The sequence below is a fragment of the Etheostoma cragini genome, chromosome 3 (genome assembly GCF_013103735.1).
Source record: "Etheostoma cragini isolate CJK2018 chromosome 3, CSU_Ecrag_1.0, whole genome shotgun sequence".
Classification (NCBI taxonomy): Eukaryota; Metazoa; Chordata; class Actinopteri; order Perciformes; family Percidae; genus Etheostoma; species Etheostoma cragini.
Genome location: NC_048409.1, coordinates 27,310,413 through 27,336,258, shown reverse-complemented (window position 1 = coordinate 27,336,258; position 25,846 = coordinate 27,310,413). Strand labels below are relative to the sequence as shown.

General features: G+C 39.5%; 3 protein-coding genes and 1 long non-coding RNA gene across 6 annotated transcripts in view; 2 read left to right on the top strand and 2 right to left on the bottom strand.

The window, feature by feature from the left end:
- The window catches only part of LOC117942516 (spectrin beta chain, non-erythrocytic 4-like), an 84,710-nt gene extending 73,014 nt beyond the window's left edge, over positions 1-11,696 (bottom strand). Inside the window, exons 1-2 of the mRNA XM_034868010.1 lie at positions 11,558-11,696; positions 10,773-11,168 (exon numbers count right to left, since the gene is read on the bottom strand). The gene's annotated coding sequence lies outside the window, so the exon portion shown is untranslated. The remainder of the gene's footprint in view (positions 1-10,772; positions 11,169-11,557) is intronic.
- A 2,275-nt stretch (positions 11,697-13,971) lies between these two features.
- Positions 13,972-25,504, bottom strand: LOC117942520. Its single transcript, XR_004656143.1, has 3 exons — positions 25,337-25,504; positions 24,487-24,491; positions 13,972-13,983 (listed from the first exon to the last, which is right to left on the bottom strand). It is a non-coding gene; the product is annotated as an uncharacterized LOC117942520 (long non-coding RNA).
- On the top strand, positions 14,812-19,220 carry blvrb (biliverdin reductase B). Its single transcript, XM_034868024.1, has 5 exons — positions 14,812-15,079; positions 16,583-16,744; positions 17,635-17,724; positions 17,975-18,106; positions 18,720-19,220. The coding sequence occupies exons 1-5, from the start codon at positions 14,995-14,997 to the stop codon at positions 18,872-18,874; spliced, it is 624 nt and encodes a 207-aa protein (XP_034723915.1). The 5' UTR covers positions 14,812-14,994; the 3' UTR covers positions 18,875-19,220.
- sertad3 (SERTA domain containing 3) lies at positions 20,384-23,950 on the top strand. 3 transcript variants are annotated; one of them, XM_034868021.1, is made up of 2 exons: positions 20,384-20,617; positions 22,409-23,950. In XM_034868021.1, exon 2 carries the CDS (start codon positions 22,416-22,418, stop codon positions 23,445-23,447), a length of 1,032 nt encoding a protein of 343 aa, XP_034723912.1. In that variant the 5' UTR covers positions 20,384-20,617; positions 22,409-22,415; the 3' UTR covers positions 23,448-23,950. The 3 variants fall into 3 exon arrangements, with proteins under 3 accessions (XP_034723912.1, XP_034723911.1, XP_034723910.1); XM_034868020.1 differs by lacking the exon at positions 20,384-20,617 and adding an exon at positions 20,956-21,287; XM_034868019.1 differs by lacking the exon at positions 20,384-20,617 and adding an exon at positions 20,957-21,271.
- Positions 25,505-25,846: the final 342 nt, after the last annotated feature.

Genomic DNA, 25,846 nt, shown 5'->3' with positions numbered 1-25,846 from the left:
AAAACAACGTAGCCATATCGAGTAAATGTCAGCATGTCCTGCAAGACAGAAAGAGAGAGGGGTAGTTTTGTCAGTGCACTTAGCCATTCTCCCTGGAGACAATAACAGCAAACAGTACAGTGCTGTGTATCTAGTGTTGACGCAGATAGAGGAATGCACAAGAACCCAGCACAGGGCTAAATTGGTCAACTGAATTAATCTAACGCAGTGATGGGAAGTTGATATTCTCACTGTGCCGTTCAGTAAAGGATAAGGGTGGGTGGGGGGGGGGGAATCGATACAGCATAGTGTTGCAATACTTTCCGGTGCAACATACAAAAGCCAAGTATTGCTCTATTATTATAGGCTGGTCAGTTGGTCTGCTTTACAATCCCATTTTGGAAGCAATACAGGTGAAGTGAACAAGATGAACAAACAGACAAATGTATCTTTTTAGATATAAAAAAGATGTTGACAAAGTTTCCAGTTGGAGACATTATTTGAAATTGGGAAAAAATTTAAAAGTTTGAAAAAAGGTAATCAATTGTAATGTGTCACAGAATCTTGCAATATGTTTAAAATCACAATAATATTGTATCGTGGGATGATTCTGAAAAAAACACGGAAATGAACAAAAATATATTTAGTGCTGCAACTAACGATTATTTTCTCAATCAATCACTTTGTCTTTAAACTGTTATAAAATAGGAAAACATTTCCATCAAATTGTCCAAGAGGCAAAAGTTAAGTATTCATGTCATGTTTTGTCCGACCAACAATCAAAAACCAAAAACAAACTTTAAAAGCTGCAAGCTGTGAATGTTTGGCTTATTTGCACATAAAACATCTTAAATATAAGGAAACAAAATTGTAGTGCTGGACTACTATTTTTATACTTAGCATTGCTACTTAAAGTGCTCATATTATGCTCAATTTCAGGTTCATAATTGTATTTAGAGGCTATGTCAATATGTTTACATGGTTTAATGTTGAAAGGTCAGAGTATCTGACTGAGGGGGAGGATGCAGATGATGAAGATGAGGGAGCCAAGTACGGAGCCTTGGGTGACCCCTTGAGTGAATGTGGCTGTGGCAGAGGTGTGGTTAGGGAGACAGATGACGTGGGATCTGTTGGAAAGGAAGAAAGTGAGCCAGCTGAGTGCAGTACCTTCGATAACGAGGTCTTTGAGTCTAGTGAGCAGCATGTTATGGCTCACGCTTTGGAAGGCTGCACTCAGGTAAAGGAGGATAAGGATATTGAGGGAACCAGTGTCAGCAGAGGTGAGGAGGTCGTTGAGGACTTTGAGGAGAGTGGTTTCAGTGCTGTGGAGGGGGCAAAAACCAGATTGGAAAGGTTCAAATTCATTATTGGCATGAAGATGGGTTTGTAGTTGTGAAGCACCCTGTGTGTTGAGCTCTCTGTTTTAGCTACAGAGCGAGGCATCTCACTTCTGTTCCATCTTTGTTAGGAATCTCACACGCACAGTACCTAAGTAAGGACTACTAGCCAGTCAGAAGCAGAGTATGAGGGCGCGCTAGCAGCTGTACCTTTTCACCCATATCCCCCATATTGCAAAATCTTTCACCAGCATTTCTAGCTAAATATAGTTACTCTTGCCACATAAAGGTGAAGCTAATCAGAGAAAGATAGAGTGATATTTTAACCATGTTGTTCCTTAAGGAAAATATAGCTGTCTCAGCTGTCACTTGACTGTGAAATTACTGGTTTGCTACAAGGTCGAAAGACATAGTCGTAGTAAAGGCCACCAGTATAAGAATACACAACAACAACAAAACATGTGTATGATTATTGTAGGACCTTATACAAGATATGGATGTTATAAGACATGATAAGATAACATCAACAAACTGGAATAACCCATCACTGGATTACAGAGGAGAAACAAAAGCAAGTCTACATCACTCAACTGCTTCTTTCATGTCAGTCAAAATAGTGTGTGTTTGTGTGTCTGTGTGTGTCTCTGTGTGTGTCCTCTCCTCTCCTTGCCTAACCTCAACCACCTGGTGTCTTCCAATCAATCAGGCTCACAGCTAGCAGGAATGCTCTCCTGTATTTGCTTGTGTGTGTGTGTTTGTGAGAGAGAGATTGTCAGACAGACTGTTGCCTGGGGCAGGCTGATTCCTCAACAGCTGAGTCTGATTATTAGAAAAAGGTGATCACACACACACACACACACACACACACCCAGAGAGCAGTGTCCAGCACAGCCCCAACTGGGGACTATACAAAGGAGAAAGGATATTATTCCTCGCTTTCAAAAGGGATAGTTTAATGTTTGGCAATAATATTCAATGCAGTAAACATGACAATGCACAACATTTTTATTTATTCTTCAGGTTTTTGTTTGTCTTTTAAAGTGTCGTTATGGCCAAAAGTGAATTTCTTTCTGCCATTAACCATCGGCTTGTTTTTCCAGCCCCTCTGCTGTCATGAGACAGAAAAAGTTGCATGATCATGCAAATTTCAAGTCAAAATCGTGATTAATATTTGATAACTGTGCAGCCCTAGAAGACATTCAGGCAATCATCACTGGTTGGACTCAAACCCTGGACCTCTGCGTCAAGGTATAATACTCTCAGCACATGTGCGCCCTCTCTACGCACTGAGTCAACACGGCCACAGCAATGAGAGGTTTGGAATTCAGAAGGCAGGCTTCTTGTTAAACGTTTCAAGGCTAAAGCCCAAACTTAACTGTTTATTTTTAGACTATTATTAACTGTCTCGAGAGCCACAGGAAACAACAAATAACTGTTTTTCCAGGCTAAACTGTATTCCTTGTGACGAGTAAGTTGCATTTCTGTCCTAGCTACAGTAATGCTATGTGCTGTTACAGCCGCCAGTATGGGCAGCTGATCAGTGATAAACACCTAGAACCACAAAGCTGCTCTAAAATCAAAGTGATGGGAGTAAATCTGCCACTAAATGCTTTCTATAACCCTTTTCTACTGCTCATAAATACACTTACAGCAAGAATGTTCTTTTCAGTGAATCTGAATTAATGTGGTTTATGTGATTTGAGTTCCTGTGTGAATGTGGTTCATTTGTTATGACGGCGGTGCAGTGCTTAATCTATGTTTCATGCTGCTTCCATTAGATCTGCTGAGATCTATTCATTTGGCTTCATTAATTTAGTATAAACTCTGACAATTTAAATAAGAAATGAACAAAGATAATCTTAGTGGTAAACGGAAACACTAAACCTGGGGCAGAAAAGTAGGTGAAACACAGGATTAGCATAAAGGTTGTTTCTGGATTTGTAAGTGCTTTCCCAGAGTGGAAGGGGGTCTAGTTCTGGTTCTGAGGTTTGGGCTGTTGGACTCCACAGGGTAACAGAGTTCTTATGTTTCAGTCAGTCCAGGATATAAGAGAGTCTGCTGTTTCACCGCTGAAGGATCAAACATGTAAACAGCAGCAGACTCTCTGATCTCTCCATGGAGCTGGAAGAAAGAGAAGGAATCATGTGTGTGTGTGTGTGTGTGTGTGTGTGTGTGTGTGTGTGTGTGTGTGTGTGTGTGTGTGTGTGTGTGTAACATAACAATTTCTACACATACATTCTGAACACTCCTGGTAGGTCTTTCCTGCTAAAATAAATAGAACATGCAGAATAAGAGAAGAGCTGAATAGATTGGTTGATTCATCACTTAGTTGATTAACAAAAATGAACTTAATATTTACATTTTTGTTTAAGCACTAATGTTGAACATGCTCTGGTTCCAGATTCTAATGTCAGGATTTGCTGCCTTCCATTGTGATATTTCAGTAGCAAACTAAATTATCTTTGTTTTTTGGGACTGATCAGACAAAACCAGAAATTTGAATAAGTCACTTGGTAAACTGTAATTTTGTTGCATCACAAATATTTGATTGAAGATCAAAATGATCAGCAGTTCCATAAATAATTGTTATTTGCAGCCATAAAACACATCCTGAGCAGAACAGTAAGTCACAAGTGGCAATCTAACTGTAGTTTTAAACAACAATGTGCAGCGGAGATGTCTTCTCATCTCTCCCTTTCAGGATAGAATCTAGATCATCTAAGGCATCGTTTTTTTCCTCCTGGTGGACCTGAACCCTAACCTCACCATGGTTTGTAGAACAGAATCTAAAAGAAATGCTCTATATTCAGAGTGGCCATCTTAGTTTCCCCCCCCAGGTGGTTTGAGTGTGTTTGTGTGAGCCAACATCAGCTCTGTAATTGCTCTTTCAGCTGTTGTTCTCTTTACTTCGAAGTTTCATAAGCCAGAGTATTACCTGTCTGTCTTAGAGACAGGTGTAAGCTTTGGGACTGCAACTGAGCCTTGCTTTTACATTCCTGTGTATTTTGACAACTTACAGCAAAGTCCTTACACAGCTGGATTTCACAGGTGTATGCATGAGGGTTGCAACTAATGTTGGTCATCCATCGATCTCTCATTATTTTTGAATTGATTGCTAGTTTAGCATATATAGATGAGAAAACGGTGTTAAAAAGCCCATTACAAAAAAGTTGACGTCTTTAAATCACTTGTGTTGTTCAACCAACCCAAAGATGTTCAATGCTTTTCCCGTTGAACTTTTTTTCCACTTGGAACACAATACAAAATAAGAGTTTACTTGCAAAACGGAATGTATTTAAATAATTGTTTTTCTTGATTACATTGTTTCTGTGATCGTTAGGAGCCAAAATCAAAAGTTGATTAATTGCACAGCCTTAATGTGCGCATAAGTGTGTGTGTGTGTGTGTGTGTGTGTGTGTGTGTGTGTGTGCAGAACTGTCAGTAGTTATTCTTTCTCCTCCAAACCACTCAGTGTTATTATTGTCCTCTTTCCCCAGCTACGCTGTTGCCGTTGGTAACCACCATAAATCACCATTACACCAACCGTGTAATGAAAGTGTCACCCTCCTTACCCCCCCACCCCCACTGTCACCTCCCTGCTCTCTCCTTTTATTATCCGTCACACTTTTTCAACCGTCCTCTCCCTCTATTCCCACTTGTCCCTGTGTCCTAGCCTCCAATCCTATCTGTCTGGCCTAAACAACTTGTGTTTTGGCTATTAGCATTTGGCATGGGGCCTCCCTTCTAAAAGTGACGATCCTCTAATCTTTTCAGTACATGTGATGCCAAACACGAGGCACCCTTGAAACAAGCACTTAACCCCCAAATGCTGCTGTGAGGTTGCTCTGTGACTTCAGGAGCCTGCTTCTTTTGGATTTATATTTAAATTTATTTAGTTAGTGTTTAAAGAATTTGTACAGGTTTGAGAAGTCCCCTCATATCATGCCAAGCCTAAATAGATGTAACTATAAACATGAAAGAATTTAAAACATAAGCCCATCTCAGGTTTCAGGAACGTGAAATTTGAGTAGTCAGTGAAATATGACTTAAATTAGATATGTACTGTACGTGGGTCATTGTGTTTTCCTATATTGTACTAACCTCTAACAAAATACTAATGGCGTTTTTCCACTGCTGGTAACAGCTCGACTCGCCTCGTCTCTACTCGACGCTCTCTGCGTCCGTTTTCCATTGCAGATTGAGTAACGCCTCAGCGTGGCTGGTCACCATAGTTACGTGTGATGATATAATTTTTATGGCGACTCACAACAGCACGTCGGCTACTTGCCACAGCCAGAAGAAATGTTTTGTTTCAAAAGAAGCTGAAGGAAGCAACAAAACTCACTGCTGAAAAAAAAACAGGAGTTTGGGAATTCCGACGGAGATCAGACGTCGACATGACGACTGTTTGACGACACAAAAGGGTAAGTTAGGTTTCCTGGTAACGTTAGCTAACATTTGCAGGTGTTAGGGGCTCCGGTCAGTATTTACTATACGCTATATAAAGTACATGAACTTTAGCAACCATGATTACACACCACAACATGTCTGCTGTGTACCGTTTGTGTTTCAGAGCATTAACGCTTTGCAAAATCTCCGCCGCAGACCGCCTGGTGGGCGTTCGATGTACAACTGGTGAAATCTCTGGTTCGGACCTGCTGTGCTCCGTATAATCTTTATGAGATTATACCAATTCATTGTCCATGAGGAATGACAATGACTGGGATGCATCTGGGACAGCAGAGCCAGTGGTGACACTGTCACAGGGTGCAGAGGAAGAAGACCGGGATGTACAGTTGGGTTTGATGCGCTACTTGAATAGCTAAATAAAAACTTTTCTTTGATGTATTGTCTTGTTTTTTTAAAAGTAACAGTGTGCAATATTGGAAACGACATGCAAAAAACCCTAATAGCCCTTAATATTTGTATAATAATAATTTGTATAATACAGTTGAAAAGTGAGAATAGTGCATTGCTTGGAACCTTGACTGAGGTAGTACTAAAAAAGGTACCTGGTAGCAGGTCCCAGGGACTTATTTTCGCAATGGAAAACCAAAAAAGGCGAGTAGAGTTGGGGCAAGTCAAGTAGATACCACGCAGTGAAAAACCGCCATAAGTGGGCCTAGATTCATTCTTTAAGAACCCCTCATCTGTCCCTTTCAAGCTGCAAGAATGTTTTTAAGTAACTTAGTTTCACTTTTGGTTACTGCCCAGTTACTGCCTCCCAAAACGTCCCTAATCCAAAAGTCATATTTTTCTATGTCCCCATAACTAGCGGGAATAAAGCAAGTAATATTAGAAATATTGGTTAGTATCAAGAATCTAAAATAAACACTTGCTAGGCACAATACTGTTTAAGTACGGGTGTAATGGTATATTAAACTCTACAGGCTCAAGAAGAACAGGTTCAATTAAATACAATAAGCATCACCAGAACAGCCCTTAAATTTGATAGCTTTTTTATGTCACACCAAAGTGATCATTTAAAAGCAGATGTGATTGCAAGGGTTCGATTCCACAGCCTTTTGCTGCATGTCTTGTGCCGTCTCTCATGTCATGTTCCTGTCAATCCCTTCGGCTGTAGCCTACTATCAAATAAAAGTGGAAAAGGCTTAAAAACAGTAAAGAAGGCAGATGTGGCATAGAGAAAATTAATTTATGTGTCAATGTTTCATCTACAAATTTCTAACATTTTAGCCATGTTTCTATATCAGATCCTATGTACTACACAGTCTATGATGAATTCTTTAGACAAGATAACGATTTAAATAACAGTGTTCTTTGTTTTTTTTCACTAATCACATTGCTGGACTAATGCTGCAAGAACAGCCTAATGTAGACCACAGACATCGGTCTGTCCATCTCTTGCGATTTATAGGCTAGATCTTGAGACGTATAAAGAGAGAGTGAGTGAGAGAGGCAGTCATAATAAAGAGAGATAGAGAGAGAGAGAGACTAAAGGAGTAAGATAAGAGGTTAAAGAGTGAGGAAAAAAAAGAGTGTGACGTTATGGAAGAGAGATGTTACAGAGAACAAAAAGGTTGACATGGAAGGGAAAAGGTGAATAGAGAAAATTAGGGGGAAAAAGAAATCGAAAGAGAGACAGGAGGGCATATCACTTGAAAGATGAGGAAGGAGAGAGAGAAGTTAACAGAGAGACAGCTGCCAGTGTTAATCAGTCAGTGGCAGCAGCTCTGTGTCTCTGTTGCTCTAAAGGCCTAAAGGGGACCAGGCCCTCAGTGTACGTCCCCTTATTCTCACACAGACACACACACACACACACACATTTCCAGGCCAAAGCAGCAGTGATACAGGATCAATTCCTGCCATGTAAGTACAGCAGAAGCCCACAGCTCCTTTATATTATGCTTCAGTGCTCCAATGCTTCTTTTGACACAAAATGCTGGTTCAGCATTATTCAGTCCCTTCGGTAACATTCATGGTACACAGGCGCCAAGTAGCTTTCTCCTGGGACTCAGTATTGTCATGCTAGGGCTGGCGACCAACCACAAAGTACATTTTACGGCACTACTAGTAGACTTAGGACTCAGTATGTCGAGTGACCCTGCTAAAAATGTGTAGGGAAGTAAAACAACGAGAGAAAAGTAATGATTGTATCCGTTTTGAATTGAGCCATGAATTACACATATGCCGTTTGTCAACTTAAAAGATAATTTTGAAAGTCACAAACGTTTCGATTTGTCATAAAACTGTTGAAAATATGAAATTATAAAGACTACTCATCCCAAAGTCACATAAGTGACGTCTCACTGAAACTATGACGTCTGTGTGTTTCGTACCGGCAGGTTAGGTTACTCACTCCAGCAACGGGTCATGCTCGATTAAATAGTAGCTGGATAATAACACATCAAGTACGATAAAGTTACATATGTTGTGAGATATTGCTAAGCTATCTAGCTAGTGAGCAAGCCAAGCACCAAGCCAGGTGTATATATAGTGCTAGACGAGAAATGTGGTTCACTAAACAGTTTCAAACTAAACTAAGCGTTACTACAACAAACCTCCGACAAACCACGACTTTCAATTGCCCCATTCACTACTGACATACTTATTTGATGAAATAGGGTCCTATGGGGTTCACCGGAAGGGGAGGGACTTTGCCTCTCTATCCAGAATGATCTCACTTTCCAAAAATATCTGAAACCTAGATTGTTCTTATAGGGAGAGAAGCTCTCTCTCTCTCTTTCACCCGTACACACACTGGCTGCTTCATCGTGACGTCACCCAGTACGCAGTTTACACACTGCACTGAGTCACTTCTACTCATTTCACCTCAACAAAGTGAAACATCTGGGAGCAGCAGCCGCCGACGCCCAGTTCTAAGCCAGCAAGACCACAAGTTTTAATCAAAACAGTCACCTTGTGGTCTAATAAACAACAGAGCAGCAGCAGAGAGCTTCAGAGTCTCAGAGAGGCTCTCTATCATCCAGACAAGACGGGGATAACAACGAAAAGAAAAAGAACTGCTGTAACAGAGCTAGGTAATGTATTGTAATGTGAGAGAAAAGTCATTTTTGTTATACCATTTTATTTTTATAATGTTGACCTCAATAATATACCCCAGCTGTACTGGACAGTAGTAACATGAGGGTATTTATAAAGCTTTTGAGGACAAGGAGACCATATTTTGAACATAACAGAGATTCATTTTTATAATATATAAATATTAGTAATACGTGTAGGCAAGATGTATACCATGAAGTATAATAAACTGCTGAGCACCACAGACAAACTGCAACCCCTATATAAGAGAAGCTGAATAGTAACACCACAGGTCTTTAACTTCCATAGAATACAATAAGGTCAACACACATTAGTGTATTATGTACCATGGTCTAATGTGAATCCACAAAAGAAAATTAGAGTTAGAGCCCGACCGATATACAGGCGGGATGATCGTAGGCATTTCCCAATCTGTTGGTATCGTCATTTATAATGGCCGATTTAAAAAAATAAATGAATAAATATTCAATCATCAGAACCATTTATAATGACAAATAAATGATTCTGATAAATAAATATTTGAAAGATAAAAACGGACGGTCAACCATGTTATGAGTCTTGGCGTCACTTAGTTTGTCCACCAGAGGGCGCTCTACAACGTTCCTGTTGGCAACACTGATTTCTTTGAAATATTATTTATATATTAAAAACTATATAACTATTATTAACTACTTATTATATTATTTTAGTGAGAACTCATAAATAACCACAAATAACTAATGTTAGGGAAATGTAACGCGTTTCTGGATTTTTTTTAATGTATATCGGCCAATATTTAGGCATATCGGATTTTTAAATAACCGAATATTTGTAAAATCCTTTATCAGTTGGGCTCTAATTAGAGTGAGTGTATAAAACTGGCTCAATAAATGTAACTAAAGTTACCAGCTAGCTAGTTAGCTATTTGCTATCTCTACTGAAAGAATAGAATAAATTAATGACTACAGCATCTGCTCATTGTGACTGCCTTAACATTAAACCCCTTTGCCTGTCTTCCTCTTTTCTTTACTGTTAACCCTCCTCCAACACACACACACGCACACACGAACACACACACACACACCTTGCACCAACAAACCAAAACTAACCAACTAACCTACACCTGCCTGCACAGCTCTAGATGTTTGCCCCATATAACAAACATAATGAACAGCCAATGATATTCTCAATGCATAACTGAGGTTTTAGTCACTTTTGACTGCAGATGTGATCAAACATACCACATGAAGACTTGACAGGCTACAGTGCATCTGCTTCTTCTGTAGCTACACCGAGCTATGCTGCTGTTGGCCTGGACTCACTAAAGCATACAAATAATCTGAACGAATTCCCCCCCTTTAGAACAGCAAAAGAAATCAGGAAGAACTGACGCTACAAGGGGCAGAAATGCCAAAGTAATGTCAGGTCATGTGCCAGAGACACTATAACTTCCTGCATGAATATATAGTAGGCCTATTCCTTTAGAGATTTATCGCTTGGGAAGTTCTGTTGTTATTTGCATTGGGTCACAGTTCGCCAAAATGCCACAGAACCCAATGTAACCATCTATAATTTAAAGTTATCGGTTATAAAGAACCCTAAATTGATCCGGTATAACTTGCAACAGCATACCACAGCCCATACACTAGGCCGCTATTATGCTCCTTATCCCATTTATCCTTCTCAAATTAGACAACCGGCTCTGGCGGGCGTCATAAACACTTCTCCAGGCATGCATCATGTAACACATGTAGTTTAAAAGAGACATGGAGCAGCGCGTCCCCCCGCCGGGTCACTGCAGTACCCTGCACCCAAATGCAGGCCGGCGTCCCTGCAAGAAAAAGACGAAAACCACCGTGCACCTCGACTCCTTGCTCTCACACTGGGAATGACAAAATAAAACGACATCCCATTGAAAAAGGAGTCATCCTGACGTCCTTCTGTCGGGCTTACCTTCTGCTTCAGTGGCCGTTTTTTGGATTGGTTTTGTCCTCTTATACCAAGACGTCGTTGGGCTGAATCGATGAGAAGAGCGGTTTATCAATGGAGGAAACTGACGCTCCGCTTTTATTCCAGCAGGGTCTTCCCTCGATTAGTCCTTATTACAGGAAGAAGCGGTTTGTCGGGGTAATTACAGAATCCGCCCCGGGAGTCTCTACCGTGGAAATGCAACGCCTTGGCGCATAAAAAGGGCGCTGTGTGCCTGCAGCGGTGACCGCCGGCAGGGAGATGCTGTCGGTGCTGAGGCTGCGAGCCGGTGGAGGGTGATGATGATATCCATAGAGGTCCCCGTTTCCACCTGACACAACCTCTCCTTCCTCCTCCTCCTCCTCCTCTCCGCTGGTGATGCTGGAGATAAATATCAGCATTAGTGCAGTGAACAGGGGGGGGGGGCCTGTGACTGTCAATTGCAAAAAGCCACAAGAGGCGTGTTTTACGCCTTTTACACGTGGTTTTAACGTCGTCACTTTACAGCGGCAGACGCGGCGAAAAAAAACAAATGTTTTTTAACGCCTATCGTTAAATAAAGGAAGCAAAAAAGCTTCGCTCGTAATCACTCTGACCCATATTTACTGCTGGTTTAGCTAGCTTAAACCAGAGATCCTCAACGTAACGCTAGCTTAGTTTCACATTTGCGACAACGCTGCTAGCTAGCAAGCTACAACATTAGCCTACCGGTACGACTCAGGTACAAGTGATATACTGCGTTACTGTTGTTATGACAAACGTTAACATACCTTAGGCATGGTCATTTAAATGATGTTATGATTGTTGACTATGTAATTAATTAACTACTTAAGTAGCTAGCTAAGTTACGTTAGACGGTAGTCGTTATATTTAACCGGATATCGTACTTTTCCCCGTTTATAACCTTTAACTAACCGCGGTTTTCAAGCTTCTGTTCCACGAAGAAGAAATGAGCGGGACTCCGAAGTCCGGCTGTCAAGCCAATCAAAATCTAGTAATTCCCATCAAAACTATTTAGATAACCATACATTGCTAATGGCCTAGTTGAAAATGTTGTGTTTTAAAGCACTGTGTTCTTGAACAGTTAATCAAATGAAATAAGCTAACGGTATCATTTTAACAGATGCACGTGGTTAGGTGTGTGCTATTACTGATGCTATGATCATTACATTTAATAATACTGGCGTCATTAGACAAAGTCACTTCTTAGGAAATTATTGGTTCTTACAATAAAGCATTCAAAGTTTACACATTAAAATCTAAATATGCTAAGTACAATTACCACCACGAATAACTGTAGAACCCCCCCAAATACCAAGAAAAATACAGAAGCAACTCAACTTCAGTGTATTTATAGTGCACTATGCACAGAGAATCTCTGCACACTTTGCAGGTTAAAATGTAAACATCACACACACACTGTGTGCAACCACAAATTAATTTAAAATACCTCTTTAATTTAAGTGACAGAGTTCAGTGTTACATGTAGAGTCATTTTTTCTGGATCTAACTTTCGAGGTCTTTAAGTTTCTTTAAGAATTTTGTCCCATAATTAAAAATTCTGTGCAGAGGTCAGAACTACTTGTTGTGCGGGTACTGAATTATATTGATAATATTAAACCATTCCATTCAGTTGTACATTGGCGACTTGTATATCATGAGTAGGCTTAGCAGACACATTTACTGAAGATCACAAAATAAACATGCAAGTTAAAAAAATAATGTAGCAACCTTAACATAACATTTTCCTATAACAAGGTTTTAATTCACATTTCTCTTAATTTCTGTCTTCTAAAACCAAGGAAAACTGCAATTTCTTATTGGCTATTGCTCACTTTAATATGAATCACCTATTATAAGCTGGGAACCAACACTGTTTAATAAATCATATTACAAACAGACAGATTTAGTGAGATAAATAGCCTTTATTTGGGAAAATAATAATAATAATAATAATAAAATGAGAAAATGTTGTGAAAATCTGATAATTCGTTCACCAGAAACAACAGAGGCCTCCCAGCCCTGTTCCAGCGTACAAAAGCAGAAAGAAGAACTAAGTGCACTTGACTTAACTCTCAAAGTGAGTCTGTTTTTGAAGCCTTTAGGAGATGTGATAAAAAAAAGAAGCACACAAGCAGGCCAGTCTCTCGTGTGTATTACAGGCATGCACAACCTGGGTATGTCGCCGGATTGGTTTGACCTTTTCTCAACATTTGCTGCTCCACAACCCGAGCTCTGCCAGTCTCACCTCTGAATCAGCTCATGTCCTTTAACATTTAACGGAGGAACAAATACTGGTATTGGACAATTGTTCCCAGTTCCAAACCTTAGCAGGGCTCCTATGCAGCAATACCCAGGTTAAAATGTAGTATACTTTAGTGTATTAGAAATATGAATAAAGTACATGAAGTAGGCTATAAAACAATCATGCATCTATTTTTTGTTTAATTTATTCTTTTAATACTTTAAAATAGATGTATTTATTAAGTTCAACTATTTGACAATATCAGCTACTACGTACTAGTCTTATTGTGTTAAGTTCTTCTCTGCTTCTGTTGTCTTTCTTTCTTTGTATTTGTATTTGGAAAAGCTGTTTTTAACATCTAGGCCAGGGGACTACAGATGAAAAATAGCCTTTTGGCTATGTTAATTGGCTTTAAATTAATTAATTAATCAACTGAATTCAATTAAATAGTTGACCTATTACCTGCTTCAGATTAATAATACAAAATATAAATCAACTAACAAATTATGTTGCCTTCTTAGAGATCAAACCTATAGAGAATAACCGGGGACCCCCTCACGTATGTCCCTTGGACATAAGTCCCTTGGACTTGCTTATATATATTTATTTATACTTCTAGTTATGTTAAAGAACAAAACAAGGACAAGAAAGATATTGGATTGAACATATGTTCAGATTCTAAGAGTTTTGGATTTGTTAGATTCAAATGGAATCTTTATTTCTATTTATCTATCTCTATTTAAAGGGAGATTTATTTATATATATATATATATATATATATTAAAAGTACTAAAAGAATAAAAATTCCACACAAGGGGTCGGCCTACTACAAATAGAAAACATGGAAGAATGGAAAAATACTACAGTGACATATTTATGTTTACACGGTTTCATAATTAACATTTAACATTTACATAGTGCTTTACTCCATCAACAGAAGTTGTTTAAGAACTATTACAGATTTGAAAGTTAAAATATAATTTGTTGAACCATGAACATTAGCCCAGAGGTGTCCAAATTCATTCATAAAAAGTGCCAAAAATGTATCTGGATGAAAGGCCATGGGCCAAAAAGTAAATGTTGATTTTATGAGAAAATGTGTTATATTTTACGGAAAATTAACCTAACACTAGTCTTTAATCTGCACGGATCGCCCATATCACACAACATTTACAGTTATTTATCACTTGCAACAGTGAGCCCTGTCCTTGTTTTTCAGAAATGCTTCAACATCAGGGCTCCAGCTGACTTACTAAATGGTCTTCTATCAGTGTGCCACTGCCTCGATGGCTCCATCTGGACTGGAGGACTCAACAGTGACATCAGCACGGGTCATAGCGCGTGAGGGGGAGCGGGAGAGAGAAGAAAAACCGTAATCCCTGTTATTTTTTGTAGATCAATAAGGAAGTTCACAAGCACTGTGTCATAGTCATTACTTTTAGGACTTTACAGCACTTTCAAAAGAAGAGGAGAATTAGCATGGACATTTGAAGCATGGGCCAAAACAAAGGGAGAATGAGCCAAACTTGGCCCGCAGGCCCCAAATTGGCCAGCCTTGCTATAGCTTGGTGTCAATAAGTCAGATTTTGAATGCAGCCTATGCAGGACTTTAACTTGTAACAGCCCATTTTAAATTGTGGCATGGCTACTTTTACTTAAGTGGAAATTGTGAGTGATATGATGGAATGAGATGATCAGTAGGCCTTGTAGCATTGACCGTTGAGACAGTCTACGCCCAGTAGTACCAGGAGAATAGGAGCAGCAGGGCTCCTTTAACTGTCCGTGTGGGAGGAGTCTGAGCTGCGGAAGTGCCTCTCCTCCTGTCACTTAAAAGAGGCGTGTCTATGGTTTCTACACAGAACAAATGTGACTTTATAAGTGAAAGTATCTTCTGCGTCCAACACAGTTTGAACCTGAACAGACAAGCTGTTGCTGTGTCGTGGAACTCGCTTATTACAAATAATGTCCGACTCCATCAAAAACCTCGCGATATTTGGAGCCACGGGAATGACCGGGCTGGCCACCCTCCCGCTAGCGGTGGCAGCAGGTGAGGAATGAAAATGAAAATAGAACGGAATAGAAGAGATGTAACGTAGGCTATCAGTGCATTATGCAGATCAAACTGCGTACCGGGGAATGCCAGTTGTTCTCTATGTGTCCCTATAGGTTTCTATACTTTAACTTTGCGTTATTGAATTCATATGGAGTTGCATCACGAAGAAAAAAAACGTTAGGCTAGCTAAAAAGTCTGTTGTTGTCATGGTGTTTACCCTCCAGTCTATGTAGCCTAGCCTAGTATGACGGTCTTGGATTGGTTAAAAGTGGTCTAGGATAAACCTGAGCTCATGGGAATCTGCATGTCATGTGAAAGACTAATAATCTATCACAAAGTTGTTCAGCAGAAATGATTCACAATAACAAAAAACTAAATTTAGGCTTTACACTGTCAAGTTGTCAGCATCTAGCGTTACTCAATGGATTTAGAGCTGGGCAACGCATCAATATAATACCAATAACGTGATATGGGACTAGACGGGATGCTTATTGTAAAGTTATACAACATAAAACATCGTACCTTTTTTTTCCTCTCAAACTTTCCCCCTGTGTAAATGTCTTTGAAAACACAGCTAGTCCTCCTTAAAACATTATATTAGCAGCATGTAAGCATATCAGTATGTTTTAAAACTAGGGTGATATTTGATTTTGTCTAAATAGGCTACTTCAATGGACACTTTTATAAGATCTTAATCTCATGTTAATTTAAATCTAGTGGGCTACTGACTGAATATTCTTCATTCATAAATTCACATTGGATTAAGGCTTATACAGTCAATCCTTGCTGTAATTTGCTCCACTATTGGTTGTAATTCCCCAAAGATTTTCCAAAACAAACTATAGACAGACCGAGAAACTTGCACACAAAAACAAATCACCGACACAAACACATGATGTTGCATGATTAATTGGATTTAGCAACATTTTCATTTCCCTTTTCCCTCCTGAACATGGGGCAAAAAAAGCTGTTGTGTCATGGTAAACATAACAGGTCAGCATTTTGCTGAGTCACACACAGAGCTGATAGTAGAAGCTGTTCACTATCTCGCCTGTACAGGGAGGGTGGGATCACCTGCAGGCAGTTGGTAAACCGGAGCTTATGGAAAATACTCTTTATTCTATCTCCAGTTTGAAAAAGTGGAAATCATGTTGTCCTGCTGTATGTTAATATCAGCCTTGCTATGTTTATAACCCATGCGATAGTGAGGGTTGCCAACCAGGTGAAATGGTCGGTTGTCAATGTGGCAATAACCTCTTTTAGAGTAGTCACTATTTCTCACTCTCCCACATCTGCTAGTTTTCTATGGCCTTGATTGGAAATCTCATGAGATTCTGCAAAAATCATTCCAATGAATCTTAGGCAACATAACACTTGAAATGACATTAGGCTCCATTGTTTAATGCAGATAAATGGCATCTGTATGAATATGTGTGTGAGTACCTGTGTCTGCTGCCTCCCTGTTGTTGGTTTCATTGCCCTTTTTTCCTCCATCAGGATACAATGTGACAGTGCTGGTGCGGGACCCTACCAAGCTGCCTGCAGACCACAAGGTATCCAGAGTGGTGGTGGGAGACGTACTTAAGAATGAGGATGTGATGAAGACCTTGGAAGGCCAGGACGCTGTTATCATCATCCTTGGCACCAGGAACAGCCTCAGTAGGGCTCCACAGACAAACACACAAACATTATAAGTGAAGAAAACTAAAAACAAAACTTTAAAAATATATATTTTTTGTTTTTTTCTATCATAAAATAGGTTGTATTCAAGATGTGGACATACACCAATGGCAGTGCATTAATTCAATTTAAAAATGTAGTTTGGCTTTGTTTCTAAAAGTTGTATTACCTAATTTGCAGCATTTCTTAGTGTTGTTGCGTTGGACTATTCTCACATATTCACACCAATGTTTGATTCTAGAAGTTTTTCCTTGCTAGGTAAAGTACACATTGTATTACATAACTGACTTTGTTCACCTTACACAAGGATCAAAGATTGTAGTTTTTAAAAGGGTGTAATAATGTAAAACGTTCACTAGAGGTCGCCATATTACGTGACAACATATAGCCCAATGTGACGTCATTGTGTCAGTGTTACAATCTGAACTGCACTGTTTCTCAAAAGGTGGACCACTAATCAAAAATAGCAACACAGGCGCCCGGCTAGCTCAGTTGGTAGAACGGGCGCCCATATACAAAGGCTTACTCCTCGATGCAGGGGGTCCAGGTTTGACTCCGACTTGCATCCCTTTGCTGCTTGTCATTCCCCCGGTCTCTCCTCTTTCATGTCTTCAATTGTCCTGTCAAAAATAAAGGCAGAAAATGTCCCAACAAATTATCTTTAAAAAAGCAGCAACACTGTAATAGAAAGTACTTAATTTACAGTAAAAGTCCTGCATTCAAAATTCAGCAACAGAACACACATTCATGCCTTAACTTGTAAGAAGTGTTTAAATACATTAATCGACAGATTTAAGGTTGTAATTGTATGTTCTTGTATGTACCTTCAACCTCAGTATTTATCTTATTATCTGTCCTGTGCTCATCAGGCCCCACCACCATGATGTCTGAAGGCACCAAGAACATTGTTGAAGCCATGAAGGCCCGTGGGATCTGCAAGGTGGTCGGCTGCATGTCAGGTACAACTGCATACTTTATAAAAACAGAGTGGATCAGGTGGCCTAAGTTTGTTATGTGACTGATCTGGGTCTGGGTTTTTTGTTTTGTTTTTATGAAGTACATTGAAATATATTGTGTTCACTCTTGTTTAAGCCTCTGTTGGCTTCAGATGAGCAGTACATTAAGACAATTAACAGAAGTGAATTTGATATTTAATTGTTGGTTTCTTCTAAAGAGTGATAATGACGTCTTTATCCGTGTCCCGCCCAGCCTTCCTGCTGTGGGATCGCGCCAAAGTCCCGCCCCGTATGATTGATGTGACAGAAGACCATGACAGGATGTATGAAGTGCTGAAAACATCTGGGCTGGACTATGTGGCTGTCATGCCTCCTCACATCGCTGGTCAGTAAGCAGTAGAAAACTCAAAGCTATCGTGTGTTTAAAAAGCTATTGTGTCGCCCCCATGAGGAATTCTAAGTAATGACATCAACACTGTGGCGGGTCCACATGCTACAAGCATTATGAGACAGAGCCCAGATAGCACTGATAGTCTTCATTAGCTTTGTAGCAACTCATTTGGCAATGGCTTGAATGTAACAGACGTTTATTAATATCAAAAAGTTAGGCAATGAAGCTTTAAGAGCTTCATTGCAAAGAAAAGTGAAAACAAACTTTCAAAAGGTGCTGCAGTCAGCCAATCCGGTTCAATTAAATTCAGTTTAAATAACAGATTTGTCCCAGAGGGACAATTAAAAGGAAAAAAGAGTAGCACTTAAAGTACAATTTACAGACAAGGTACAAATGTGAAGAAATATACAAATGACATAGTAATGCATTGCATTGTTGACATTTATTTTTGGAATAATGGATTGCAAGTTTCAGTTTTTTATGAGCTGTATGAGTTTTGTGACTGTACTGTAGGGCCGGGCGATATGGAGAAAATCATACATCACGAGAGCATTATTGTCTTTTCTTATATTTTATGAAGTTTTTGTTTCGGTCTCGCTCCCTCCAGACGACCTTCCTCTGACGGAGAGTTACCTGGCGGCAGAGAGCATGCTAAAAGGAAGAGCCATCTCTAAACACGACCTTGGACACTTCTTCGTCAAGTGTCTGTCCACCTCCGAGTGGGACAGAAAGGCGGTCGGGGTGTGGGGAGAGTATAAATAATCAACACACTGCTGATGCCCTCGGGTAGCGGAGGGGTTTTAAATCCATTCCTGGTGGCCATTCTTAGTTTCAACAAAAACACCCTGAAGAGAAAATACTTGTTTATGCTAAGACTTGGAGATAAATGAAGAAGTCTGTGTAGATTTAAACTTCTTGTGTTGTTATATACCCCAAATGCTTTCCTGTGCTCACCTTTAGGATCACGACTGAGCAACCTTTTCTTTGCTTGTCATATTTTTTGTACTAATTTCCATTCTATCATCAGCCGCACTGAGGATACATTTTAAAACAAGTGCCAATGGATTGGTGCTGTAGCCGTTTGCATCGCTTACATCTTTAAACATCTTTATATACTGAATGTTTTGTTTCTTATCGTTGAAAATAAAAACCTTTATTGTACCAAAGGTTGTGCTGAAAGTGTCACATGAATGGGCACGGCAGGTTCTTTGTTGCTAGAGTGACAAAACAATTATGATAATAAATTGTACTAATAAAGTTTTTATTATCTACATAATTTACATAACAAGAGGGAATGAGTAATTGAGTAGATGAGTGTCCTCGGAAATCTTATTGAAAGTACAATTGCTGTTAGTGAAAAGATGTCGGAGTACTTGTGTCTCAAACTAAGTAAAAATTAGCTCTTGCAGAGAAAGATATGATCATTCTGACAATAAGCATTGAAATATGTAAAGCACTTTACTAACCAATTCCTTTGCAAGTGAGTAATTATCTGGAAAGCAGGGAAATCTTTACTATAGCAGGTTGAGCCATAACAGCCAACCTGTGAGCTACACCATGATTCTCACATTTTACTTAAATCGTATTTAAAATTATTTTGTGACAAAAAACTGAGTTTAGAATGAAAGAAGATGAGAGCTCTATTGGAATATATAGATTGAAACCACGATGAAATACTATTGGATGTAGGTTTAGAAACCAGGATAATACATATTCATGAACTAGTTACATGTAGGCTAAATCTATAAAAGGACGACAATTTGTACAGTTGCAGTACAAGCAGAAATAAAATCTAACTGGATTGGACCAGTGTTATTAAATATGAGTCCTTGTTCTGTATCTTTGGTTTTGGTATGAAAATGCTTGCAGAGCCACTCGTCTAGTTTCCCTTTCTCTATCTGTCCCCTGCAGTTCAACCTCATGTGAGTATATATCCTTTTAAAAGGACACCCAGCAGGTAGTCAGATGAGTGACAGCATGTCTAGCTGTTGTGCAACCACAGTGTGTAACTCCCTCTGACAATATGTATCAAGTGGCCGCAGGGCAGTTAGCATAACCCGGAAACCTTCTTTTCCTTCAAAATAAAACCATCTTATTATTTTATGATATATTCTGCTGCCTGCCTGGCTGTATCTTATTATAGTTTGCCCCGCAAACAGTACATCATTGCTTAGTATATCACTTGATTACAGCAATTCCAGTATTATTATCTTAGGGCTCTGTTTAAAAAAGGTGACAGACTAATTTCTTTTATTCTGATAGGGCACGTGAAACCGATTTCTGTGATAATTTGTGTTAACATGTTTTTCTTTGCTGTCCAATACACAGGCGAGGAGGAGCCTAAGCTGTTTTTCAAAGTTGACTCGCTAGTTCTTCGAGTGGTGTAGAGTCAAGGGGCGGAATAGAAATCGAAACAGTAAGCTTTGACATGTTAAAGGTTAACTTCAGCAGAAGTTGGATCTAGTGCTGTTGACCGTTTTCCTTCCTGACGAACACTGCTCTCCGGTAATTACGTTTTATTTATTTCAATAACTTAACTCTCTCCCTGAAATAAGACTATTTGGACAACTGGAACTTGACTTAGAGTCAAAACGAGTTTTCCTATCGCCCTACATGTGCAAGATTAACACTGTTTTGCTTTGTCGTTACGTGTATAGATCCCTTTTCAATCTGGTTTATTGTTTTGATTCATGATCGGTTCAGTGGCATTATCCTTTGCACACTCTATATATATATATATATATATATATATATATATATATATATAAAAAAATTAAAAGTATGTTTTGTAAGGTCAAATTACTCCGGTTGTTCTGTACTTGGAAGGTTTAGCAAAGCTACACTATTGTATGTGACATCCACATACTTCACTTCCCAGAATGCCTTTTGGTACATTCAGCCCCCAACTGCAACCTTTGCCTGGTAAAACTTAAATCACGGGCGGGAGAAGACAGAGCCAGTCGGTTGGTGAAGTCGTAGCATTTAAAGTTTTAAACCGAAAGTTGGAAATTGGTTTTAATCGCTGACTCGTTTTGCAATGAGTTGAAATCAACGTTGGATTGTTTTTTGGGGTCGAAGAGGAGGCAAGATATATAACAACGGTAACGTTATCGAGTCAACTTAACGTTACCAAGGAGAGACGGGAAAGTGATTCAACAGGTCGGTTTGTTCAAAGATCAACTTCCACTAACGTTAGCTACATTTGCACTGTGTGTAAAGTTTAACGCCATGTTATTGAGTGTGTTAAACTTGGTTACCTAATTAATATCGCCTCGTCAATCAAAAGAGCTAAATCAAGTCAGTTAACGTTATTCAATGGCCTCATTTGAGAAGGTCTAACGGTAAGTTTCCCTCCTATACCAGTGTTTGTGAATGGGGGGTAACGTGACTATAGAGCTACTTTAAAGTACTACGGGGTAACGTTACACCCAATTTGGTTTTAATGTTAAGTTTATTAAACAAATCCATTCACAATGTATGTTTACAATGACTTCCGATAAAACTTTCCGTAACGTTAGTTAACACTGGTTGGCTATCGTTAGCTAAGCTAGCTATCGTTAAAAGAAAACTCAAAAGAAAGCATTAGCTAACTACTTTACATCACTTTAAAATAAGTTTTTTATTTTGCCAAGATATCATCTTCGTGTTTTTCAACAGATAACTAACGCTAGCTAGTTAATACAAATGTAGCCATCTATTACCGTTAAATAGTTATTTGCCAAATCATTCTGCCTAATTTGAACGTACACAGTACTGCCCTCACTTACAAAAAAAAGTAGAAAGTTGTAGCCATAGACAGACCGTATGACTGCAACTTTTAACTTTATTTTGTTATTGATTAGAAAATGACAAACATTAACCACAGGCTGCAAGAGCCCAAAGTAATGTTTTTGGATTTGGAAAAGTATACCAAGATTAAAAAGAGAACATCGAGCATATCCTAATCTTTGAGATGCCTTAATGATTATTTGTACCAGATGAAATTTCCATGGATGTTTATCTCATCGGCACTTCAGTATTATTTTGTATTTATTGCTTGTTACTGTGTGTGTGTTTGCAACTGAAGGTGTGTCAGATGTTAGGTGAATGTACATGCTTGTTTAAGTTTTTTTAATGTCGCCTATTGACTGCAGATTACATTTTCAGTGTTAACAGACAAAGTTGAATCTTATCTTATTCCATTTTTGTTTTAATTTAAAAATCCCTTATTTTGACTATGTGAAACTACTAAATGTTCACCGTAGATTTTTTTTATAGCAGCAATACATACTTAACTGTTTTACCCTTCCTCCACAGTTTAACGATGATCATGAAGGGGCAGAAGCGTAAACTCCCACCAGAGGACGTGCAGGTTTCAGACCCGAGCAGCCCTACCTGGGAGAGCCAGCGCCAGTTTGTGTTCTCAGTTTCCCTGAACAAGTATCAGCATGGCCAGGAGCTACCTGAACCCAGCCTGCGGCGGTCTGTTCTGATAGCCAACACGCTGCGGCAGGTCAGCCTTGAGGCTTGTAGGGCGCCCTCTGTAGACATGAAGGTGCTACAACCACTTTGTAGCTCTTCATCTGACCACCAGGAGAGTACTTTTACTGGAGTGGCTCTAGCAAAATATCACTCTGCAGTGATGCTTTCTAACAGCCACTCGGCTCCTGTCAGCTGCCCTCTGGTTTCTTTGAATTACTTTTCAAATAGTGCTACAAGTAGGTCTCCTGCAACTTGCCACTTAAGTGCGTCAAACGTCCCTCAATCTGTAAAAGACGAAGATGAGGACTGGGGAATGATGTCCACGGAATCTGATTTCTCCCTTTCAGCTGCCATCTCCTCCATTCTCACTGCACTGGACTCTACCATTGACGGGAGCCCACAGGCAGCTCCACGGACACCTCTCAGGTCCTTGGAGAACCTGTCAGGGCCCTCTGAACAGGCAGTCAGAGGTAATGTGGGAAGCTGGGAGCAGCACGAAGAGTGGAGGTTGCCGGAGAACACCGTGGAAGTGATGAGGTCCAGCTACCTCAGTGAGCTCACTGTGGAGGATCTGTTCCAGGATATAGACACATCCCTGCTGGAGAGAGACATGGGAGTGCTTGGGCTCCGAGGCAGTGGAAGTGGATACCAGGCTGGGGATGATCTCTTACGGTATCTGCAGCCTTTCTCCTCCTCCTCCTTCCCCCCCTCAAACCCCTTCTCTCTCAGCCAGAATCTAAAGTGCCTGCCTTCGTTCTCTTCATTCTGCCCGTTGTCTTCCTCATCCTCTTCTTCGCCAGCCTTCTCTAGTCCCAATCTTGTGAGAGAAGGACTCGAGCTGGAGCATCTGATGGAGATCCTGGTTGAGTCCTGATTGCTTCACCGTCCTCCTACTGTAAAGACGTAACCTGAACACCCATTAACTTAAGTGAGTGGACAAAAGACTGAATTCTCAAGACAAACGGCTGGATTGTCAATACACATTAAATATTTACTTTTTTTTTTATATTGCTGAAGAAATAGTGTATTATGGTCTTTAGAAAGTAGTAAGAAGGCTCTAGAAATGTAGAAATGGTAAGACAGGAAATGCTCCATAGGTGGGCGTGCAATGGCTAAGTATTGAGTCAGTGCATAATGAACTGGTGAAAAAGCGGCTCTCTAGGGCTTTGAGTGTGACTCAGCTAGTTGGAACTAGGGAAGGGGGGTGTCCGATTAGAAAACTGGATTTATTCAGAAAATGAGAACAGGTAATTACTCTCTATGGAGAGAAAATTACTTCAGCAGTGTTTCCTTAAAATGTATCGAATGCATCACAGCTTCAAGTAGTCCTGCATTCACATTGAACATCCTCATTTATCTGGCGTAAGAAGAAAATAAAATAATAATAATAAAACGGCAGCCAGTTACGTACTGGTGCCGATTCATGCAGTGGACTGAACGTTGGGTGACTCATGAGATGAATCACTTAAAACGCCAGTGTAGCACGTTAACGGGAGTCCTGAGAGAATGCGATGTGGCTGGTGTTCGAAGGAGAACGGTTGAACCAATATGCCTATCAGTCAAACTTCTGTGAAGAAATCTTTTAACCTAATATTTATCAGTTTGAACAGGGGTGTGGTATCAGGTGCTAAGAGATCAGGTCAATGTGCTTTCTAGTCAGAAGAAATCCAGTATTTTATTCAGATACAAAGAAGAAAATGTAACTGTGTATAATTGTTTATGATTATTGTTGACTGGGCAATTCTTCTGTGTCCATCAGTTACATTTCACTAACTAGTAGTTACAGTATGATGACACTGGAGCATGTGGCATGTTCTGTAATTTCTACATGCACAGTCCAGCTCACGAGTGTATTTCATGTCTTTTTAATAGATGCTTTTATACAAGGAGCCTACAGTACTGTGATTGGATACAGCACCTCATCATAGGTTTTAATTATGGCTGGGCAATATATCGATAGTGTATCGATAGATATGAGACTTAATATTGTCTTAAATTTTGGATATTGTAATATCCAGATGTTGTCTTTTTCTGGTTTTAAAGGCTCCATTGCAGTAGAGTGATTTCATTTTTTGAACAGACTTCCATTATTTGCCTTTACCCACAGTAATTATAGCAACATAACTGATGACTTTATAAAATAATCCCTATGTGTGCATATTTTGTGAATTCACCAATTGTCGACCCTACAATGTCGCCATCGAGGTATTTGGTCAAAAAATATTTGATTTTCTCCATATGGCCCGGCTGTAGTTTTAACGTGACCATACAGAGCCACTGTAGCTGTCGCATTAGCTCAGGTCACAACCACTACAACAGCTTCTGTTGTACAGATGTAACACTGATCAGTCGGGGGGGGGGGGGGCGACTAGCTTCATGCCGTGAGCCACATTGGCTGACGGAGTCCAGGTGGTTCCAACTTCCACCCTGGGAGCGGTTGCTCACTCAGTGGCAGGTTCTGTTTGTTTTAGTGGGGTTCACATGTTTGGTCTGGTTTACATCTGAATTATTGCACTTTTGTTAGTAATATGCATATCTAAGTCATGTTCCTCTTTTACTCTGTATTTATTAAGCAGTGGTAACATTACAAGTTATTCCTTTTGAGCCTATAAATAATATGTTCTGCTAATGTATGTTTTAAAGAAAAACACTTAAGGAAAGGTGTTTTGACTGCAACTCAACCAGCTATATACGTTGGTCCGGCATATAAACCAACGCTGCTGAAATGTGACGGGGAAACGCCGAGCTGCATAGAGGAAGGACATGATGTCTGTTTTGTCAGGTTTTATCCTGTTTATGGATCAAAGTTGCTTTCTATGTAAAGGTCCATTGTGAATAGCCAGGCTGCAGTTTGAAACTATTGTTATATGGCATATTTTGTTAACAAGATGATTATTTAATTTCATACCACATTTGACAATTCTCCAACATTATATTAATATACCGCCATGGCGGTTATTTTATTTACTTTTATTTTCTCTACCAATATTTGTAATGGTTATGTTTTGAAATTGAGGGCAGAATGCCTGGACAGTATATATTTAGACTTTTCTTATTTGAATAAAATGTGAAAATTAAATCATGCTGTATTTTCTTTGATCAATGGGAGTTATTAATTATAATGAATAAACAGTGCATGTTATAGTAGGCGTTTGAAATGGATGTGGAAACTGAACAAACAGCATTTTTGCGTGTGGTTTTAACTCCTGTCTGATGCCGACGACCCTGAAGAAAAGCTGCAGTAGTGTATTTAGAGAATTATGAAAAGTGCAA

Bases quoted from the DNA above. Each gene is read 5' to 3' on its own strand.
- blvrb (XM_034868024.1), top strand. From the start codon at position 14,995: ATGTCCGACTCCATCAAAAACCTCGCGATATTTGGAGCCACGGGAATG. The intron at 17,725-17,974 runs GTACAACTGCAT...TGTCCCGCCCAG, and splicing joins GGTGGTCGGCTGCATGTCAG to CCTTCCTGCTGTGGGATCGC. The intron at 18,107-18,719 runs GTCAGTAAGCAG...CGCTCCCTCCAG, and splicing joins CATGCCTCCTCACATCGCTG to ACGACCTTCCTCTGACGGAG.
- sertad3 (XM_034868021.1), top strand. From the start codon at position 22,416: ATGATCATGAAGGGGCAGAAGCGTAAACTCCCACCAGAGGACGTGCAG.